This window comes from Protopterus annectens, chromosome 6.part1 (genome assembly GCF_019279795.1).
Source record: "Protopterus annectens isolate FY-2018-M chromosome 6.part1, PAN1.0, whole genome shotgun sequence".
Taxonomy (NCBI): Eukaryota; Metazoa; Chordata; order Ceratodontiformes; family Protopteridae; genus Protopterus; species Protopterus annectens.
The window spans coordinates 357,533,294-357,556,426 of record NC_056738.1 but is presented as its reverse complement, the minus strand read 5'-3'; the positions used below and the strand labels follow the sequence as shown (position 1 = coordinate 357,556,426).

General features: G+C 43.7%; 1 protein-coding gene across 1 annotated transcript in view; it reads left to right on the top strand.

The window, feature by feature from the left end:
* The window catches only part of ATG2A (autophagy related 2A), a 2,853,001-nt gene that overhangs the window by 606,147 nt on the left and 2,223,721 nt on the right, over nt 1-23,133 (top strand). Inside the window, exon 8 of the mRNA XM_044075772.1 lies at nt 10,383-10,544. Within this exon, the coding sequence (XP_043931707.1) occupies nt 10,383-10,544 (162 nt within the window). The remainder of the gene's footprint in view (nt 1-10,382; nt 10,545-23,133) is intronic.

Sequence of the window (23,133 nt, the reverse complement as noted above, 5' to 3'; positions counted from 1 at the left end):
TTTGAAGTTTATTAAAGCTTTATTCTTTTAAGGTCATTCATTTTTATTATTGAATTTCTAAGTATATAAAGGCAATTTATGTCTGATTTTGGTCCATTGTTTGACATTATTTTTTAGTATTTTCTTTACATACTGACCAAGATGTTTAGAAGTAGTGAGTTGCACACTATAATCTGACAACAGTGAGCTAAGGAGATAAACTCCTGTGTGGCAGTTATGTATTTTTTCAGGCATTTGGTCACAATCGAACCATCTGAACTCTACAGACACAGCCATTCTAGTGGCTACATTTGATTGTTACTTCTGTTTGTGTGTGTGTGTGTGTGTATGTGTGTGTGTGTGTGTGTGTGTGTGTGTGTGTGTGTGTGTGTGTGTGTATATAGATGCTCTTAACTGTCCCATGTTTTGAGAATGTATCTGATTTTGCCCTGCCCTTTGAAAAAAATGTTGGTAAATTACTGACAATTACAGTTAGTAAAGCCAGACGTTACAGTTTTATACATGTGTGAATGGGCATACCTTTGTTGAAGGTTGTGCATAAGGGCTGGTAACTCGGCACATAAAAATCAACTACCAATCATTAGCGGACCGGAGTTTCGCTGTGGCGACCCCTAACCGGGAAAAGCCGAAAGACACAACAACATTGTTCAGGAAATGTATGCTAATGAGAAACTTCTTTCTGTATTAACTTTTTAAGTATGTTATATTTAAAAAATTTCTCTGAGTTTGGGTCTTTGTCCATTCATTAGTGTTTGATTTGTCCAGAATTCTTGAGCAAAGAAGTGGAGGTACAGTGGTCGGGCATAGAAGCTCTCAACTGTATCTAATTTGCCTCCTATTTTGGTACGTTTTCTTGTATAATTATGTAATGTTCTGGCAAATCAGTGAGAAGTTGCTGTTTAGTAAATAATGACAGCCATTTGAGTTTCAGACTTAATAGCCTTTAGAAAAATCATGCTAATGCAAAGCCTGTTATTGTAACTTTTTTAAGCATGTAAAGGAAGTATTGGCCCCTGATTTTGGTCCATTGTCTCATTATTTTTTTAGATTTTTCCTTGATTCTTGAGCTTTTTTGGTGAGATGTGTTAAGCTGCAGTGGGTCACATGCTGTATTCTAACATTAGTAAGCTGTGTTGCAGTTATCTATGTATGTAGTCATTCATTTGATCAAAATCAAACATCTGAAGTCAACAGTCCCAGCCATAAAAATGGATGTAATTGATGGTTCCATCTGTGTCTGTGCATATGTAGGGTGGTTAAAGTTACTGTGACCAATTTTTTTATTTTATTGCATTCTGATATGTGAGGTGTATACAGTCAGTAACATCGGCATTAATTGCTGGGCACAGGGGTTGTCTGTTCATAAAAGTAATTGACACTATTTGTTCAGATTAAGCAGTCGTTTTGAGTTTGTAGATGTAGTATGTATTTGTGCATAGCCATCTGGAATACTTTACTTGGTCTGTTTTAATACAGTCTAATATCTGAGATACAGAGTCAATAAATTGGGTAAGTTGATGAGTATGTGAATTGTCTGTGATGAAAAAAACTGTGTATTTGTAATGGAAGAGTTGTAGTGTAGAATCTTTGCTTGGAACTGTTCACCCTAATTTTCAGTTTACATCATAGTTAAACATCAGCATTGTACTCAGAATGTTGTTTTTGGTGGTCTGGGTTGGATGTACGTTCTAGCAACTGATCATTGACAAAGTGCTGCTATCTAATACCACTTGGTTCCCTGGTTGAGTTTTTGGCTGTGTTGCTTTTTGTATGGAGTCTGTATGTACTCCCTGTCTCTGTCTGTTTTTTATCCATGTGCTTTGGTTTCATGACAGACACTAAGCTGTGTAATACATACCTCTGGCCATTTGTCCTATTATTTCTATCCCAATCTTAACACCAGCTGAATACACAAAGTAGTTCTCTCTCTCTTTTTTGTGGGCGGGGGGTGGTGCGCTGGGCACTATTTCCAGGTAAGATTTGTATATCCTTGCAAGAATTTGTCTTTTCAGTTTATTGGAGTGCTAAGGTATTTGTTGTCTTCAGACATAACTTACTTTTCCTTGAAAAAAAAAATGAGGTTAATTTTTTTCCTTACATGTGACTTTTTTGTTCAGGCCAAATCGGTAAGATGCACTTAAGAGCATCTAGAACCCTATGACTTCTGGTAGTCCAGCAACCCTCAGACCTTCAAGCCTGATTCAGTTGCTTCCTTCAGACTTATTGCAATGGAGTCTTGGTCAGTTAGACTATGTTAAAGCATGAGCAGGAGTTAAAAAATTAAAACAACGTATGAATAAAAAACATGAAAGTAAAATATTTGAGTGGTGTGGTGCCAGGTTAAGGGCAAAGAATAGAGACATTGGGAGGTGCAGGAGGACTACTGTAACAGGGGCCACCATGAAGGCCCTTGTCTAGGGCTTCATTTCACCTATGGCTGGCATTGCCAGTTGCAGTCAGATATCCGAAGTGTGTATTTTCAGTAAAGTGGATGCAATGATAGGTACATGCTAACCATGAATAAATCCACCAGATGCAGTATGAACTAAAGGAAAAATTATAACAGAACTGATTAAAATCGTAGACACGTAAAATAAAATGTACAAGTACTCAGGAATATTTAGAACATGTAGATAATTGCTTTTGTCTACAATATGTTTATAATGTTGTGATGTCATGCCGCCATTTTATAAAATTGAATTACATGTCAAGTTCAGAATCTGAAAAACAATGTACCTAAAATTAAAACACATTCTCTTGGTAAGATACAAAATAACAGCAACTGTCAATGAAATCTTAAACTAATAATACATTATTGCTCCAAATTCGGGCTAAAATGTATCCTAATTTATGAAAATATTTCACGTCATATGCTATATGACTCAAGTACCCTACATATTAAAAAAGTGATGTATGACAGACATGGGTGTGAGATGATGGAATTAATGATTAAGCATAATAGAGACAGGAAGAAGTCTAAACATTTTGTAGATGAAAGTGCTTATCTGTATGTTCTAAATATTCCCGAGTACTTGTACTTCTTATTTTGTGTCTAAGGTTTTAATGAATTCTGTAATAAATTCTCACTTAGCTTGTACCTTGCCTGGAGGATTTATTCCGGGTGAGTTTTGTACTCATTTTGGATTGGTTAGCTAAGCCAGTCTGTAGATGAAAGTGAATGATCTTGTCTTGTAGTCTGATCAAGGGTAATGGTCATTGACGTGTCTTTATAGAACTCTAGCCCTTCTCTATTTTCTTCTTTCTTCCTGTGCTTTGGGAATTATCCCATGTGGTTATGACTGTGGCAACAGTGATCCAATGAACATTGCATAGTTGTACAACGTACGTTACCATAACAGTAGATGTTTGAATAGATGACCGTTGCAGTACTAGCACCCTTTCTCCATCCCTTTTTTCCTGTACTTCCTCAAGCCAGAGTGGGGTATCCCTCTTTTAATGTTTGCACTTCTGACATGACATGACATTGTTTAGAGTTTTAGGTATCAGCCTCCCTGTTTAGAAGCTATGAGTTTTGGCTTGCACTGCTTCCTTCTTATACAATAACATATTCTTGCATTAAGAGCGGACATACTATGTGCAAGAAAGGAGCCTGACGTTTTATAGACTGACCAGACATTGATTATACTTGGTAGGATGTGTCCCATATAGTTATTGCTACTACAGCAGTGATCTACTGGAACATCTACTGTTATCATAAGTTAATAACTCCAACTGTACCAGTGTGCTCATGTGTCAGTCTTGCTGCAAGTGTATGCTGCAGGGCAGCTTTGCATTCTTTGTCTTTGTGCAAATCTAGTTTGTCACATGGGTGTTGATTTAGAGACCTGTGTAATGCAGAATGGAATGTATTCATACTGATTTGCTGAGAAGCATGTTATTATGTGGTTAAAGTGATTCTTCCATTGTTATGAAATATTCAGGATACTTGGCTTGCTTGTGTGAAGACCTACCACTTCTGAATTTCACAGTGCAGTTGTACTAGTTTTTGACCTGCATTATTTGAGTAACATTTATCTAATAAAACATTATCAGCATTATTAATGTACACGTTGAGTAATATTTTGTCATCCTTTCATGGGTGACAGTTGTATTTATTGGGATGTTTTGACAAGTATCAGATTAAAGTGCATTAGTTGCTGTCAGCATTGTTTTTAGTGACCATTGATAATTAACCTGTACATTCTATCTGCTGGATGATTTTGTCAGCCAGTTAGACATTCAGCTTGTTTCATTCCTGCCTAGTAATTAGAATACTGTATGTCTGTTCCTGGCATAAAACTTACATGTGCACACAAAATATACTGGCTTAATGGAGTTACTGCAGCATCATTTGAAAAGGCAAAATGCAATCCACGAGTACATTTTAGAATGACAATTGAGAGTGGAATGTCATGAGCATACAGGAGTATGTTTCACAGGTGAGTACAGAGAATTCATGTTTAGAAGCCTATTTCAGAGATACTAAGGAAAAATAATTAAAATGCAGTGAAGCTGCAGAGAAAACGTTTTTGGGTTGTGAGGGAAAGTCATCATTTTAGTAGTTGATTTCCTGAAACATTTTATCACGAGAGGGTAGGGAAGAGGAATGTATTTCATATATGCATGAAGTAGACATGATAGACTGATTGTTACAAAAGGTTTGAGAAGATAAATGGCATAGAGCTGCCAGAGCAAATGTATGAAAATGTCCTTCATGGATGCATCTGCAGTCATAACAAGTGGGTTGTCCTGTCGTCAGGCAGCCCTTCAGTCGGCCGGATTCCAAAGTCCGGGTCCGGCTTCGGCTGATGTCGCACTCCACCCGACGTCATCTCTGTTTGTCTTCGGGTATAAAGGCATCAGCCGACGCCATTTTCCTCAGTCTTTCTTGCCGCATGGCCAAGCAGAAGCTGTTCGCAAGTGCCGGTCGGTCGGATCCAGAGATTACTTCTACGAATACTACTTGAAGACTTCTAAAGCAAAGTACACTGTTGGGGACTCTTTCTTGGCTCAGCCGATGTCAGAAAAAGTTAACAATTGTTTAAACTGTGGGAAACAAATACCTCATAAAGATTTCCACTCTTACTGTCTGCCTTGTTTAGGCCCAGCCCACGGCGTAGCAGCCTGTTCGGCCTGTGCTTCTTTCAACCGACGAACGCTTAGGCGTCGGTCGGAGTTTGCAGAACAGTTTTTCGGTTCTGTTTTTGCGTACATTATGCCGTCGGATCCTCCGACTACCCAATCTAGCAGAGAACGCAATGATAAAGACCGACACTCGCGGCCCGCGGTTTCGGCCGAAACCATGGTCAAGCAAACGAGTGTCTCGGTTTCGCCGAAACCGAGAAAACTGAACAAAGTACAGCTGAACCTATTCCTACAACTGAGGCCCCTGCTACATCTCTTGAAACGACCTCAGAAATTTTACCCACTACGGTGGTTGACTTATCAGACACCATCCCTTGGATGTTTCTACCCCAACACGTGGTGCTGCTAGGCCTCCAGCAGCCATGTCCATTAAGGCCTTCGCCAGGGCTAAAGCAGCCAAGACTACTAAAACAGTGCCTGTTAAACCACCCACATCCAGGCCCTCTTCTAGTTCTCAAATGCTTACTTTGGCAGAAGATTTAATTTCTTTAATTAGAGGATCTCAATCTCACCCAGACAGGGCCTCTCAGCCCCAGAGAAGAGACCTAGGGCAGAGCCCCCCGAGCCAGTGACCTCTGATGATTCTGCTGATGAATCAGACATAACTGACCAGCCAGAGGCTCCCTTCTCCAATTTTGAAGATTCTGATGCTGAAGAATCCATCCCAGCTGCTTCCCACCAGAAGAATTCTCCTTTGGGGAAACCTTGCATGCCATGCGAGAACAGTTCCAATGGCAGCAACAGGATTTTTCAGACTCCAGAAAAGACTTAGGACTTTTCTGCACCTCCCACAGCACAGGCCCTTAGCTATACCCCTGTTCTCTCTGTGGTGGATGATGCTTTCAATGATGTTTGCTCCGCTCCAGATTCTTTACCCCAGCCCTGCCAAACCGGACAGATTTTACAGGGTGCCAGATACTCATCACCACCTTTACAAGGCTCCACTTGCAGACCCAGAAACTATATCCCAGGGCCCCAAATCAGTAGCGCGACCATAGCTAAAACCCTATTCCTTCTGAAAGGGAAGCAAGGTCATTAGACAGATGGGGTAAAAAGGTCTACACTTCAGCTACTCTCTCAGCTAGAGCTTTAAACTGTCAGTTTCACATGATACAATACCAAGAGTTTATGCTGGATCAGTTAACTAAAAACTAACCACTGATGAATCTCTTGATAAGAAATATGTATTAGAGATGGTAAATAACATACAACAGGTTAGCAACCATTCCTTAAAATGTGGCTATGATGCACTGGAGGCTTCATTTAGATCAGCCATGACAGGCACAGTGATAAGAAGGCATGCATGGCTAAAGGAACAAGCTTTACCGGATCATGTTAAAGCTAAGTTGCTAGATGCTCCTATGGACAAGACAAGTTTGTTTGGTACATCTGCCCAGCAGGTTATGAAGAAAATGGAAGAAAAGGCAAAATCTGTTCAAACTGTTAAAGATTTCTTGCAGGTTCAACCCCAAGGTTTAGCAGGAACTGGCCTGCAAAAATTGGTCCTTTCCAGACTCCACAAAATTTCAAAGGGGCAGGAATAGACGTTCCAGAGGCAGAAACCAATCCAGAGGAGGTGCCTACAGAGGAAGACAGTGGCAAGGTAACAACAGAGGCACAGACACAGCCACTGCCACTACATCAACACAACCACAGTGACTTAACCTAAATCCGCCTACCAGGGAACAAATAGCAGCTCCTCTAGGCGGAAAGTTAACCTTATTTTCAAAGAACTGGCACTACATAACAAAGGACAAGTGGATTTTACAAACCATAGATCAAGGCTACGGTTTCACTTCCACACTTTTCCAGTCAAAAGAGGAATGCCAAATCTACCTCCAAATCAAAAAACAGAGGCTCTACGCCAGATAATGGAGTTAGCAAACATGAGAGCTGTGGAAAGAGTGCCAACAGCAGAGCAAGGAAAGGGGTTCTACTCCAGACTATTCCTAGTTCCAAGAAAGGAAAAAGTTGGAGACCAATTCTCGACCTGTCCACCTTAAATACATACATCATTGTCCCAAAATTCAAAATGCTGACCTTACAGCAACTTCTTCCCATGCTGGGCAAGGAGTCTTGGCTGGTAACTCTAGATCTCAAGGAGGCATACCTGCATGTCCCCATTCGACCAATCTGCAGAAGATACCTCAGATTTCTTGCAGGATCAGAGCACTATCAATTCTCAGCATTGCCTTTTGGCTTATCTACTGCGCCCAGAGTATTCACAAAATGCCTGGCATCAGTAATCGCCCATTGCAGACTTCAGGGAATTCAAATTTACCCATACCTGGACGACTGCCTGCTACAAGGGGACAACAAAAGCAAGCTGACAACAGATTTACAAAGGGTCATTTACTTGCTACAAGCACTGGGATACACAGTCAATTTACAAAAGTCAAGGCTGATACCATCCCAAACAAGGACATTCTTGGGCGGAATTGGACACAGTAAAACAAATGGCATTCCTGACTACAGAAAACAAAAGAACTCCCTCTATACTTCTTGGCACTAACAAAACTGAACAAGTTAACAGCAAGAAAAGTACTGCAGGCCTTGGGCTTCATGGCATCATGCATAATCTTGGTTCCATTTGCCAGACTACATATGAGAAAACTACAGTGGTACCTAAAGAATTTGTGGTCCCAACACAGACACAGTCTAGAAACAGAAATCCCACTAATTCCATGCTTAAAACAGGAGTTCCTATGGTGGGCTCAGGCATGCCAGTCAAACCCAGGCCTACCCTTTCGCAGATGTCAAGCAAGCCAGACCATCACAACAGACGCCTCAGACCTAGGATGGGGGCCCACATGCTGGACAAATGCGTGCAAGGATCGTGGACACAGGATCAACTTCAACTGCACATCAACCTAAAAGAAATGCTGGCAGTAAAACTGGCAATCCAAAAGTTCAAACCATTTCTCAAAGAGGGCCAGTTGATGATAAGGACAGACAACACCACAGTCATGTGGTACATCAACAAACAGGGAGGCACTCATTCATACCCCTATGCAGAATGACCTTGGAGCTGTGGACCCTGGCACTCAGCTACAACATCCAGTTACAGGCAATATTTGTACCAGGAAAGACAATACCCTAGCAGACATATTAAGCAGAACCACCCGGATGCCCACGAATGGAAGCTTCACCCGGACATCTTCAAGACCATCTCAAAGAAATGGGGAATGCCACAGATAGACCTATTCGCATCACCTCTCAATCACCAGCTCAAAAATTCTGCACAAGGACATTCCACCCATTAGCATGGAAAGTGGATTCACTCTCTTTCAACTGGAAAGGCCTAACAGCATATGCATTTCCGCCTCTTCCTTTGATACACAAGGTACTACTGAAAATCAAGGAAGAACGTCCAAGGATAATCCTGATAGCTCCAAACTGGCCAAGACAACACTGGTACCCACTACTGAGGAGCATGTCTCCAACAATATGTGGACAATTCCCCTGATGCCTTTGATGTTAACGCAGAACAACTACAGCATCATACATCCAAACCTAAAAACCTTGCAACTGGCTGCATGGAACATCACATAGCAGCAGCTAATCCAGAACTTTCCCAAAGAGTTAAAGACATTATTCTTGAAGCACGCAGACCTTCAACAAGAAGGAACTATGCTGGAAAATGGAAAAGGTTTGTCATCTGGAGTACGGAAAGAGGAAAAGATGTGTCAAACATAGATATGCCTAACATTCTGGAGTATCTGGCCGAACTTCTTCATTCAGGCCTGTCCTACTCCTCCATCAAGATACATGCATCAGCTATTTCAGCAGAATACAGCTTTGATACACCTGTTTTTTCGCACCCTTTGCTCAGGCAATTCCTCAGAGGAATCAAGAATGTAAAACCTCCAAGGAAACCACCATTACCAGCTTGGGATTTAAACTTTGTGCTAGAAAAGTTGACACTAGCACCCTTTGAACCAGCAGCAACAGCAGACCTACAACACCTGTCATGGAAAACTGCTTTCCTACTGGCAATTACTTCAGCAAGGAGGGTTTCAGAACTACAGGCCTTAATGGCAGTGCAACCCTTCCTAATCTTCCACCAAGATAGAGTGTCCATGAGGACTAATCCTACATTTATGCCTAAGGTGGTATCCAGAGTGTCTTTAAACCAGACAATCCACCTACCTACCTTCTTTCCCAACCCACAAAACAGAGGGAAAGAATACTGCATACCTTGGATGTACATAGACAGCTACGCTACTACTTGGACAGAACAAAAATAGCAGAAAGACTGACCAACTTTTGTAGCCTATGCAACAGGAAGGGAAGGAAAAGCTATTTCCAAACAGACAATCTCCAAATGGATAGGAAATTGCATACGATTCTGTTACTCCTTCCATGGAAAACCAATCCCACAGAACATAAGACCTCATTCTACAAGGGCAACAGCCACTACCACAGCCTTCTTACGAGGAGTGGCAACCAAAGACATTATTGAGGCGGCTACTTGGACCTCCGTGCATACATTTGCCAAGCATTATAATTTGCCTCTATATTCCAGATCCCGAGCAGGGTTTGCCACTGCTGTACTGCAAGGGATCCTAAACACACCATAATCTACTTTTATCCTCCTCCCTAGTTGGCTATGGTATTCTACCCACTTGTTATGACTGCAGATGCATCCATGAAGGACATAGTACAGTTTTGTACCTACCATAAATGTAGATGTCCGAACTGGATAGCATCTGCAGTCAGGATTACCCTCCCTCCATCCCTCTGTGGTACTCCTAGGGTGTTTACCCTTCTAATAGCTAGCTGTTGGGGAGTCTTTTATGGTGTATTTGTTTGTGTATATGTACATACATGCTTATTGTTGTGTTTACCTCTATCTATTTGGAAACATTGGCATCTATCCAAATTTTAGCCTGCAAGAGGGCTACTGGCATCTGGGGCAAGAAACACTGAGGAAAATGGCGTCGGCTGGTGCCTTTATACCCGCAGACCAACAGAGATGACGTCGGGTGGAGTGCGACATCAGCCGAAGCCGGACCCGGACTTTGGAATCCGGCCGACTGAAGGGCTGCCTGACGACAGGACAACCCACTTGTTATGACTGCAGATGCTATCCAGTTCGGACATCTACATTTATGGTAGGTACAAAACTGTACTTTCTTCCACTTTGTATGGTTACAGAACTGGCTTATAAAAGTTTGTTAAACTGAAAGTGGTTAGGGGTCCCTTTTTGCTTACATTTTGCTGTTCTTGTGTTTCAGAAGTGAACAACTTGAAAGAGAAAATGATCAAAGGTCGACCCATTGTCTCAGAGGATATGAAGCTGATTGAGCAGGATCTCAGTAACCAGCTGCACTCTGGGCAAAGTTTCAACCAGTCCCTGGATGAACGTCCAGAGTCTTCTCTGAGCACTGAGAATGGAGGTAAAGTCACTGGGAAACATTTCATCCATCACTGTTGTTCATCTGAAGTATAAGTTGAGACTTAAGAAATACTGGCCTAGCAGTCCCAGCAGTAATTTCACATGGTTCCATGTGATATTCCTTACACAATGAAATGGCTTTTGTTCCTTCCTAGCCTGCTTGACATTTCTGTTTGTTGTGCAGTATGGAGACTAGGCCTGTTATGTGCTGCGATTTAGGTATAACTATGAGTTTTGTCCCAAGATTGAGTTGTTCCTTCTAAATCAACTAAGTTTAAGTTACACGTGTTCTGAAAAAAATATCTCTATTTCTGGCCCTCTGATATAAATGTTTAAAGGCCGTTGGTATGGTTTTTAATTTTGAGAGATTGATGGGTATGATGAAGACTGATTTTCGGAGGTTTAGTTTTCACTTTTCTGTATTCCATCGTGAATCTGAACTTGAAGTGTGGTACCCAGGATGACTGACTGATATTTTGAATTTGGTCAGTGCTAAGTTTGATAGAACAGTGTGCCTATACATCCTGTCTCTAGTGTCTCTTGTCCGTTTATTCCTGTAGTAGAACTAAGTTTTTCATGTCTTTTGCTTAAAAGTCCATTTTTCAGAAACTTGATTCTTCTTTGATTGGTTTGTTTGTGTCTTTCGGCTTTTCCCGGTTAGGGGTCGCCACTGCGGAACTCCGGTCCGCTAATGATTGGTAGTGGATTTTTACGTACCGGGTTACCAGCCCTGACGCACAACCTTCAACGAAGGCACGCCCCATTCACGTATGCCTCCACACAGAAGACGCTCTAGCTGAGAATTGAACGGGACAACATCTTGCTATGAGGCGACAACGCTACTGCAGCACCGGTAGTAGTACAAAAAGTGAATAATCAGACTTGCTTAGCATGCTTTAAAAAATGCTTATTTTTTCCCTTTAAGCTAGTCAGAAATAGACAGAATACAGTGATTTTTTTATGGAACTGTGTAAGTCAGAAAAGTACTTTGTGAAAGAGGGGGAAGTAGCATCCAAAAAAACTTAGTATTTAACTGAAAATATATCCTTATGCAGACAAATTGTTGCAGTATCACTGTCTGCTATTTGCCTGCCTTTCTGTAATACCAGCAGTGTCTTCCCTTTCTTTTCCAAGCTGCTTGCATTGCATAGTAAGACTTGGCATCCACTCTCTGAGCCACCTTTACTGCTTTTTCTACTTTATGTAATCTTAATTCCCATCGTGTCTAATGTTTGAATATCCATGTATGTCTTTTATACTAGAGTTCCTATACCATAATTTAAGTTGGGTATATCATGGGAACATCCCTTTCCAACACATTGTTCAGTGGTGCAGGTCATTCTGTGTTTAGATGAGGCAGGTCCCTGAAATGTACCTGTTTTTTCCATGCTTTCCCTTATCATTCCCAGTGATGACTTGTATTGCATTAGTCAGTTTCATTGGGCATTCATTTTACTCCTTAGTCCTTTGCCTTCTTTTAGTTGCTCTGAAGATATGGGTAGTACCTCAGAAAAATGGACCTTAAGTCTATTTTCCCTGTTTTTCTGACTACTCTCAGCCATGCCTGTGGTCCTTCTGAATGTTTCCAGTGTTTTGCTGAGTTCGTCATTTGTGCCTACATACTCTGCGGCCTGCATCCAGCCCTTTCCCTTGGGGGCCACTCTACTTACACTCGGGTATTTTTCAATTTCAGACCTGAGTTTGACTTCAGTATTACCTTATTTCTGAAACTGCATTTATTTTAGCCCCTTAAGCCTTTGATGTTTGAAATCACCAATAGCTGTGACCTTTTTTGTTGTATTCATCTTAGTTTATTTTTCCCCCGTGTGGTCCTTATGCCTTCTGTTATTTCCCCATTTAGTGTCAGCTTTTACTAGCTGTGGATGTCTTCAAAAAATTTTTTTATTTGCCCTCTTTTTCCACGTCGTCCAATTTCAGATGTTCTTCATTCCACATTGCTGCAGTCCTAACTATTGGGTAGTCCGCTGTCCAGTCGGCCCGAATACCAAAGTATATGGCTGACGTCGGTCACGGCGCATTAGACTGACGTCAGTACGTCAGGGTACTAATGCGCATGACCGACGCCATATCCTCAGTCTTTTTTGCCGCATGGTCCGATGCAGAAGCAGTGTTTGCGAGTGCAGGTTGGCGTTCTGAAAGTTTCTGAAGTCAGAGTTTCAGACCGAATCAAAGTTGGCTAAGTACCCCGTTGGGGAATATTTTGGTTTTTTCTTGCCTCAGTATTTAACCGGATGTCAGAAAAAGTGAATAACTGTATTTCTTGTGGGAAACAGATACCTCATAGGGATTACCATACTTTGTGTATACCTTGTTTAGGGCCTGAGCACGACGTTGTTGGATGCCGCTCTTGTGCTAGGTTTAACAAACGCACTATTAAGAGAAGGTTAGACTGTGCCAGGTTAGTGTTTGGGAAGCGTTGTAATTATAAAATGCCGTCGGATGCTCCGACGCCCGCTTCAACCAAAAAGCGCAAGGACAAAGCAGGGAAGCCTAGAGTGGAAGAACCGTCAGTCCCGGACGTCGGTTCTTTAGAAGGCTCAGTGGAGCCGGAGGTTCTGCCAGGAGTTTCTTTGGAGTCTCAGGGAGAAACTTTACTGTTACAGGATGTATCCTCTCAGGAAGTAGGCCAGCCTGAAGGGGCTTCTCAGGTGGCTGTTCTTCCCTCTCTTCCTAAGGTGGTTAGGGCCTCGCCTTCTGTTTCTAAGGCTTCTTTAAGAGGCAGGCCTGCTTTAGCTTCAGTGGGGGTTTCTCCGAGTGTTTCAGGGTCTTTGCCTAAGAAGCATATGCTAAAATGGCAGAGGATTTGATTACAATGATTAGAGGTTCTATGCCCCCTCCTGATAAGAGGCCTAGGGTGGAACCTGAGTTTGAGAGTTTTGAGCAATGTTCGGAGGCTTCTGAGTCTTCGGCTGAAGACTTGCAGGAGTATCCGCCTTATTCTGATTCTGATGTGGATGATTCTACTCCTTCAGCTTCGCCTCCTGAGGATTTTTCATTTTCAGAGACTCTGCATTCCATGAGGGAGCATTTTAAATGGGAAGGTCAAGATTTCTCTGATTCCAGGAGGAGGCTTAGAGAATTCTTGTTTTTACCCCAGCATAGGCCTTTAGCTATACCTCCTGTTCTGAATGTGGTAGAAGATGTTTTGCAGAGGCTTCCTGAATCCTGACTCTTTGCCTCCTGCCCCAGTTAAACCGGATAGGTACTATAGGGTGCCTGAAGCCCATAAGTATCTTTTAAGAGTCCTAGGGCAGACCCAGAAACTGTCTCTCAGGGGCCTAAAGGTGTGAAGGCTTCTGTGGTTAAAAATCCTGTTCCTCCTGATAAAGAGGCAAGGGCTTTGGATAGATGGGGAAAGAAAGTGTATACTTCTTCCACTTTAGCCATGAGGGCGTTGAATTGTCAGTTTCATATGTTAAAATATCAGAATTATCTCCTTTCACAATTGAAGTCTAAGGTGGATGCTCTGGCTGAAGGTATTGAGTGTAAAGAATTGCAGGATTTAGTTCATGTTTCTGAACAGGTGGGTAAGCATTCCTTGCAGTGTGGTTTTGATGCTGTGCAGGCCTCCTCGAGGGTGGCTGCTACTGGTTCTGTCCTTCGTAGGCACGCCTGGTTGAGGGATCAGAACTTAGCTGAGCATGTTAAGACAAGGATTTTGGATGCTCCTTTACAGTCTGATGTGTTGTTTGGTTCGCCTGTGGAAGCAGTTTTAAAGAAAATGGAGGACAAGGCTAAGTCTATGCAAACTGTTAAGGATTTTTTGCAGGTGCAGCCTCCGAAGTTTAGTAGAAATTGGCCTACTAAGGGGTGGACTTATCCGGCTTATGATTCCCAGTCTAGGGGTAGGTCTAGATGTGGTAGAGGCAGAGCTCAAGGTTCTTTTAGGCCTAGGACAGGGAGTTCACCTGCTCAGACTTCTGGTGAGGGCAGGGGTCAGTCCTTTCGTAAGCAGACCCAATGACCTGCCTTTTCAGCTGCCAGTACATTCTCGCCTGGCAGCACCTTTGGGAGGAAGGCTGTCTCTTTTCAAAGAAAATTGGGATTTAATTACCCAAGACAGATGGGTTCTGGATATCATTCACCACGGTTACAGGTTTTATTTCCATACCTTGCCTCCTTTCAAAGGCATGCCAGACATTCCTCCTCTACAAAGAACAGAGGCTCACAAGCAAATTTCTCTGTTGCTCCAAATAGGGGCTATTCAGTCAGTTCCTGTGCCAGAAAGGGGCCTAGGATTTTATTCTCGCCTGTTCCTAGTACCAAAAAGGGGAACACGTGGAGACCAATTTTGGATTTATCTATCCTCAACACTTATCTGGACATTCCCAAGTTCAAAATGTTGACGTTACAACAACTTTTACCTCTGCTGGGCAAAGATCACTGGATGGTAACTTTAGATCTAAAGGAAGCTTACCTTCATGTGCCAATAAGACTAAGTTGCAGGAAGTATCTGCGTTTCGAGCTGGAAATTCTCATTATCAGTTCTCTGCATTGCCCTTTGGCTTATCTACTGCCCAGAGTATTCACAAAGGTTCTGGCTCCAGTGATAGCTTACTTCAGGCTAAAAGGAATTCAAATCTATCCTTACTTGGACGACTGCCTGATTCTGGCTCAAGAAAAGGAAGACCTTCTACAGCATTTGGAATATGTCATAGCAGTGCTAAGATACCTAGGGTATTCTGTGAACGAAATAAAGTCCAGTCTAGTACCCTCTCAAGACATGTGCTTTCTGGGTGTGAGACTGAATACAGCAGCCCAGATGGCCTTTTAACCCCGGACAAACAAAAGAATCTTTCCAGTTACTTCCATCACCTATCTCTTCAGTCCGGGCTGACTGCAAGGACAGTCCTTCAAGCCTTTAGGGTTCATGGCATCTTGTATTCTGGTGCTTCCCAATGCCAAACTGCATATGAGGAAGCTACAATGGTATCTCAAAAATCTGTGGACACAGCACTGCCAGGATTTGGACACTGTCATTCAATTAATACCTTGCATTCAAAAGGAATTTTTGTGGTGGGCTCAGGAATGTCACCTAAACAAGGGACTCTCTGTGACCCGGCCAGAGGCAAGTCAGATTCTAACGACAGATGCCTCAGATATTGCTTGCGGAGCTCATCTAAATGGAAAGTGGATACAAGACAAGTGGCCTGCCAGACTACAGCATCTACATATCAACATGAAAGAGATGTTAGCAGTCCAGTTTGCATTAATGGCTTTCAAGGAGTTACTTCTTCCAGGGCAGGTGTTGATTCTAACAGACAACACAACTGTCATGTGGTACATCAACAAACAAGGGGGAACACATTCTTACCCATTGTGCAGACAAGCAATGATTTTATGGGAGACTGCGCTCAGTTTGCAACTAACTCTTCAGGCAAGGTTTCTGCCGGAGCACAGAACTCCTTAGCAGATGTGTTAAGCAGACAAATCATGGATCCCCACGAGTGGAAACTGGATCTTCATGTATTTCAAACATTGACAGTGTCATGGGGAACTCCAGACATAGATCTGTTCGCTTCTCCACTAAACCACCAGCTGCCAAAGTTTTGCACGAAGGGATTTCATCACACAGCTTGGAAAGTGGATGCTCTTTCTTTCAGTTGGAAAAATCTTCATGTGTATGCTTTTCCACCTCTGCCTCTTCTCCCAAAGGTGCTTCTAAAGGTCAGACAAGACAAGCCAAGGATGATTTTAATAGCTCCAGATTGGCCTCGGCAGCACTGGTACCCATTACTGAGGAGTCTGGTAAGGAAGCCTCCATGGCCTTTACCCTTGATTCCACACCTGTTGTCTCAGAGGGACGGTCGTCTGCTCAATGTCAAGCTTTCACTCTCTTCATCTAACAGCCTGGCATATTCTGTTTTGAAGGACAGCAGGTCTCAGCTTCCTCAACAAGTTTTAAATGTGATTATGGAAGCCAGAAGACCTAGTACAAGGAAAGTGTACGCAGAAAAATGGAAGAGATTTTTGTTTTGGACTGCAGCAAAATTTGGAGATTTCTGAGCCTAATTTGAGTGTGGCTCTTCAATATCTTACTGAGTTATTGGACAAAGGTTTGTCTTTCTCTTCTATTAAGATTCATGCTGCAGCAATTTCAGCTCACTATGATTGTGACCCACCATTGTTTTCACATCCTTTGTTCAAGCAATTTCTTAGGGGGGCAAAGAATATAAGGCCCCACGTAGAGCTCCTACTCCTGCTTGGGACCTCAATTTTGTGTTGGAGAAACTTACTCTACAACCTTTGAGCCTGCGGCTACTGCTGAACTGAAATACTTGTCATGGAAGACTGCTTTTTTGTTGGCCATTACTTCTGCTAGAAGGGTTTCTGAGTTGCAGGCCCTTATGGCGGTTGAGCCTTTTTGATTTTTCATAAGGATAGGGTATCATTACGTACTAATCCTTCCTTTATGCCTAAGGTGGTTTCTAGTGTGGCTTTAAACCAAACTATTCATTTGCCTACTTTTATGCAGATCCCCAAAATAAAGGGGAAAAGATTTTGCACACTTTAGATGTACACAGGCAATTGCGTTATTATTTAAGCAGGACTAAGGATTTTAGGCAGTCTCAGCAGTTGTTTGTTTCTTTTGCTTTGAGTTCGCAGGGCAAGCCTGTGTCAAAACAAACTATTTCTAGGTGGATTGGGTTTTGCATTGCATTTTGTTATTCCCATCATGGCAAGGAGATTCCAGCTGGGATTAGGCCTCATTCCACTAGGGCTACTGCCACTTCAACAGCATTTCTAAGGGGGGTGGCAACTAAGGATATTTTGGAGGCAGCTACGTGGAGTTCAGTGCATACTTTCTCTAAGCATTACCACCTTCCTCTCTACTCTAAGTCTAGGGCTGGTTTTGCCACAGCTATTTTGCAAGGCATGTTATCAGCTCCTGCTTCCTTATGATTTGCCAGCCTCCCTTACCTCTGCTTTGGGATTCTACCCAATAGTTAGGACTGCAGCAATGTGGAATGAAGAACATAGTACAGTTTTGTACCTACCATAAATGTAGATGTTCGAGGATCCACATTGCTGCAGTCCAATTTACCTCCCTCCTGCCCCTCTGTGTTTAGGGGTGGTTCTGTAGGTGAGATTTTATTCTGGTACCTTTGTATATATTGTATATATTTTTGGTGCAGGTATGTTTGGTGTTTTTGGTTTTGGCCTTGTCTTTTTAGGGTCTTCTGACATCTGGGGCAAGAAAAGACTGAGGATATGGCGTCGGTCATGCGCATTAGTACCCTGACGTACTGACGTCAGTCTAATGCGCCGTGACCGACGTCAGCCATATACTTTGGTATTCGGGCCGACTGGACAGCGGACTACCCAATAGTTAGGACTGCAGCAATGTGGATCCTCGAACATCTACATTTATGGTAGGTACAAAACTGTACTTTTTGACATTCTTTTACTTCCGTATCATTTCTCCTTCCTATTGATGTTAGACTAAGTTATATAGTTTCCTGTGCTGCTTCTTTCTTCGACAGTTGTTTTCTTTTTGGTCCATTCTGTAGAAATATCTTTTTCTTTTTTTTTTTGATCACTACTGCACCAATTTATTTTATGGATTGTGTGTGTGGTTGGTGAACTTTTGTTTTTCACATCATTTGATCCTTTTTTTTTCTATCACTTCTTTAACAGTGTATCTGAAGTAGTTAACTTAATTTTATCTGCAACTTGTGGGTATTCGGATCCATATCGGATCCGAGCTGGCAAATGTACAAGCATCTGCTCCGAGCTCCAAGTTCCTCCCCCTTACCCATAACCAATCACCATCTCCTGCCTTCCCTCAGATCTCGTTTGCCACTTCGTGCATCAGCATCATGGTCTCCGTAGCTTTGAGCCTTAAGGTTATTGTAAGTGCTTTTTGAGATATTTTTCTTGTGTGTTGAGAGTTTTCTCAGTTAGTTCCCTTTCCTCCCCCTAAATGCTTGTTTGCTGGTTACAAAAAAAAAAAAAAAAAAAGTTTAGTTTTGTGAAGTAGTTATTGTCTAGGCCCTTCCCTTCCCTGTAGTGTGTGCATGGTCAATAGTGTGTTGGGGTTTGTTAGGTGTGGCTGCTTTTGTGCGAAAATGTCAGAACAGCCGAAACCTATTTTCAAAAAATGCACAGAGTGTGGCCATAAGCCGTCACCGGCGGATGGTCACACTCTGTGTGTTGTTTGCCTGGGCGTAGCCCATTTATCCACTTAGTGCAGTATGTGTGCTGGATTCAATCCAAGGGCCCTGAAAGTTAGGAAGGCCAAACTGGTGGCAAAAAGCCTACTCCCAGCTTTCACTTTGGACACTTCAGCCTCGCCTTCTGCAACTCCCGCCCAACCCCCACCTCAGGCTGGGACTCACCGTCCTGCTAGACCTGCTGAAGGGGATGCAAAAGGGAGAGATAAAAGACATAAGGATACAGACTGAGGGAGAGACAGAGAGAAGAAAGGGGATAGGCCCCATAAACGGTCTCCAGATCGGGAGTCCTTCCCTAGCCCACCTTCCAAGGCATCGAGACCTGTGTCTCCTCCGCTCCACTCCTCCAGATTCTCCCCGGAGCTGACAGAGCCTTCAGAGCCGAGGCCTGCCTCCAGATCCTCTCAGCGACCAGCCAGATCCGAGTTGGCTGCTTCCTCGCGCTCGACTCTGAGTCTCTCTGAAATGGATATGGACAGGATGATGAAAAGATTTATTCTGACCCAAATCCAGATGGGAGTCTTACCAGGCCCCTCTCCCTCTGGAGGGGGGACCTCCATGCCATTCTTTCATCTGATTTCTCCTTCCCCGATCCGGCCTTCAGTTTTGGGGTTTATGGATCCGAGGATCTTCGGAGCTGGGGATTCGGCGCCGATGGTTCCCCCAACCTCGAGTCTGGCGATTTACCTTGAGTTCCTCAGATCCGAGCAGCTCTCAGGGCTGAGAGTGGGGTGTTGGACCCGAGGGGATAGAGGTGTCTTCGGCTCTGACTTTGTCTGAACCGAGCCGTTCCTTCGGAGCTCTATCTACCCTAGCCTTGGCCCTGATCCTCACAGTGGACCCGGGGAGAGCTTCATCCTTGTTGGGTGCTAAGGAGGTGCGCTCTCCATCGGCGTTTGACGTGGTGGAGAGGGTTCTCTCCCAAGGATCGAGACCCCAGCCTATTTCCTTGGATTCCACCCAGACTGCCTCGGATTTGGTTATGACTCCCTTCAGCTTGTCTCAGGGACAGCCCATGATAGAGGAGCCCCAGGCAGTTCCCCTGGAGGAACCCCCGTAGCTCACGAGCCCTCTTCAGAGAGTACCACTGAAGAGGGACCTCATAAGCATATGTGCAAAAGGAGGCACCTGGACTCCCCTGAGTCCCTTACAAAAGACACTGATTTAGATGAAGGAGAAGGTTCCCCCAGGTCACCTCCCAAGGATGTCTCCTTTGGAGACATCATGGAGATCCTCCGCCAGAGGGGAGGTTGGTCAGCTCCAAAACCTTCTACGGATGAATCAGTGTTCCTGGAGGCTTTTGGCATGGGCCCATCTATGTCTTAGGTGTCCCCACTGGTGGATCCCTTAGTGGATCTTATCACCACGCTGGCATGGAAGGAGCCTGACACCATAGAGTCGATACCTAAATGCATTCTTTCTCCACCCTTGGACAGACAGGCATGGTATAAGGGATCCCCTGTGGGCACTATGGTGATTGCAGCAGCCACGAAGAGGGAACTGGCTCAGAAAAGTTCCTCAGTCCATCCTCTGGACAAGGAGTCCAGGATGGTGGATCGATTTGGGAAGCGAGTATATTCCTCAGCGACATTTTCCATCCTAGTGCTGAACTACTTGGCACACGTTATACGATTGCAGCGAGACCTAGTCACGGAATTAGCTGAGTCGTCCCCGGAGTCTTTGTCGTAGGAGGACAAGTGTCTGTTCTCCGTGAAAATGTTGACTCTGAAATCTGTATCAAATACGTCCATGCGCTTCCTTTCCCATGCTACAGAAGGAGCATCTGAGGTGGCTGGGACTGGCATGTAGCTATGAGGTGACACGCTTGGCTCAGACTGTGTCAGTTTGTGGACCCCTTCAAGGCTTCTTTTACGAATGCTCCATTCAGTGGTTCTTCTCTTTTTGGGAAGACCGTAGGTGACACCCTTGTCCAGAGTGAGAAAGACGAGAAGACTTTGTCTGCCATCGGAATCTGCTTCTCCAGTCCTCAAAGATCCTTTTCCAGGAATCAGAGAGGGCAAAAGAAGATGTGGTTCCGGAAGTCACAGTTTTCCTGGGACTCTCACGACGACTAGTCCCCTGGTGGCAGAGGGGGACATGACAGACGCCGTCCCAGAGGCAGAGTGGGTCCGAGGAACTCTGGGTCTAGGGAACCCTTCTCGGACAGGCTCACTCAGCAGCCCTGAGGGGGGGTTGCACGACTGTCCTACTCTGGAGGCAGTCAGGGGAAAATTATCATTGCACCCAATGGCGTGGGAGTCCATAACTGAAGATAGTTGGGTGCTTCAAATAATATCCAGAGGTTACACTATCCCGTTTGTTGCCCCTCCAATCTAACCAAAATGCCTCCCATATGTCCCACCCACTCAAAGGAAGACGGCAGCAGTAGAGGTTTCCAAGCTGCTTCAAAACTGAGCCATCGAACCGGGCCCCCCCCCCAATCAGTCCGGGTCAGGCGTTTACTCCACGATGTTCTTCGTGTTTCACTGTTGCAGTCATTACATTTGGGTTATCTGCTTGCAGTAGCCCTCAGTCAGCCTGATTAACAAAGTCTTGGGTCCTACGTCGGTTGCTGTCTCTTCTTGCTTGATGTTGGGTCATCAGGGGTATAAAACATGCAGCCGACGTCATTACATCAGTCTTTCTGGCCGTGCAGTGCCCGAAGCAGAAGCAGTTCGCAAGTGCCGGTCGACGACTCCTGAAATTTTCATTTTCGAATTTCAGAACCGAAGTCTTCAACTAAAAGCTAAGTACCACGTTGGGAAAACTATTTCTTGCTCTAAACCGATGCCAGTAAAAGTAAATAATTGCATTTCTTGTGGAAAGCAAATACCTCATAAAGGTTTTCATTCGTACTGTATTCCTTGCTTAGGCCCTGACCACGACGTACCTCGCTGTCGGTTTTGTGCCTTATTTAAACCACAAACTATCCGTTGTCTGTATATTTGCACTTCTAAATATTTTGGTGCTTGGTTCAGTTATCCTGATATGTCTTCGGTAAGCCATCCAACTACTGACTTTCCAAAAAAATGCAAATCTAAAGACAGAGACAGGTCACACAGTTCGCCAGTACTCAGTGAGGTGCTTTCACAGCCCCTGATACCCACTACTTTAGATTCACAGGCCTCTACTGAGACCCATTTGGAGTCCAGTATGCCACGAGATACTTCAACTGTGGAACCTGCGGATGTCTCTACCTTGCATGGGTCCAGAGCCGCTGTGCAGGCACCGGCTTCTGAGGGTGTATTCAGGCCTACTGACTTGCATATTAAACCAACGCCATCTTCTTCAAGGCCTAAAATTCGAACCATGCCTAGAAAACTGATGCCCAGACCACATGGTCAGGCCTCTATGCCTAAAAAACAAATGAAAAGAATGACTGAAGACCTCAGGGGGAAGCCAGCCTTCCCCCTCTACGAGACCTAGGACTGAGTTTGCTTATAATACTTCTGACCAGGATTCTGAAATTTCTGTTTCCTCTGATGATCAGGATTTACCCTTATCTACCTATGAGCATTCTGATGCTGAGGACTCTATTCCCTCTGTTTCACACCCAGAGGATTTCTCTTTTGTTGAAACCTTGCATACTCTCAGGGAGTTTTTTTTGTTGGGAAAGTCAGGATTTTTCTGATTCTAAAAAGAGGTTAGGGATTTCTTACTCCTGCCCCAGCGCAGGCCTTTAGCTATACTTCCTGTACTGGACATTGTTGATGGTGCCTTTTCGGAGTCTAGCATGGCCTCTGACTCTTTACCTCCTGCTTCAAGTAAACCTGATAGATGTTGCAGGGTTCCTGACTCTCACAAGTTTCTTTTCAAAAATCCTACTGCGGATCCTGAAACCATTTCACAGAGATCCAAGGGCATTAAAGCTCTGCCAAAAGTCCTACCCCCTCTGATAGAGACTTCAGAGTGCTGGATAGATGGGGGTAAGAAGGTATACATTTCTGCAACTTTGGCCATTAGGGCCTTGAATTGCCAGTTTCATATGTTAAAGTATCAGCAGCATATTACTGGATTCCTTAAACAGAAAATGATGTTGATTCCTGATTGTGCTGAAAATAAGGATTTACAGGATTTTATGCATTCTGCTGAACAAGTTGGTAAACATACATTGCAATGTGGTTTTGATGCACTAGAAGCATCTTGCAGGGCTACGATAACTGAGTCTGTACTTAAAGGCATGCTTGGCTCAAGGAGCAATCCTTGCCAGGTCATGTTAAAGTGAAATTACTGGATGCTCCCTTAAATCAGGGCCGCCTGTTTGGCAACAAGGCAGAATAAGTTCTTAAAAAGATGGAGAAAAAAGCTAAATCTATGCAAACTGTTAAAGATTTTTTACAAGTACAACCTCCAAGATTTAGTAGGCATTGGCCTTCTAAGAACTGGTCCTTTCCT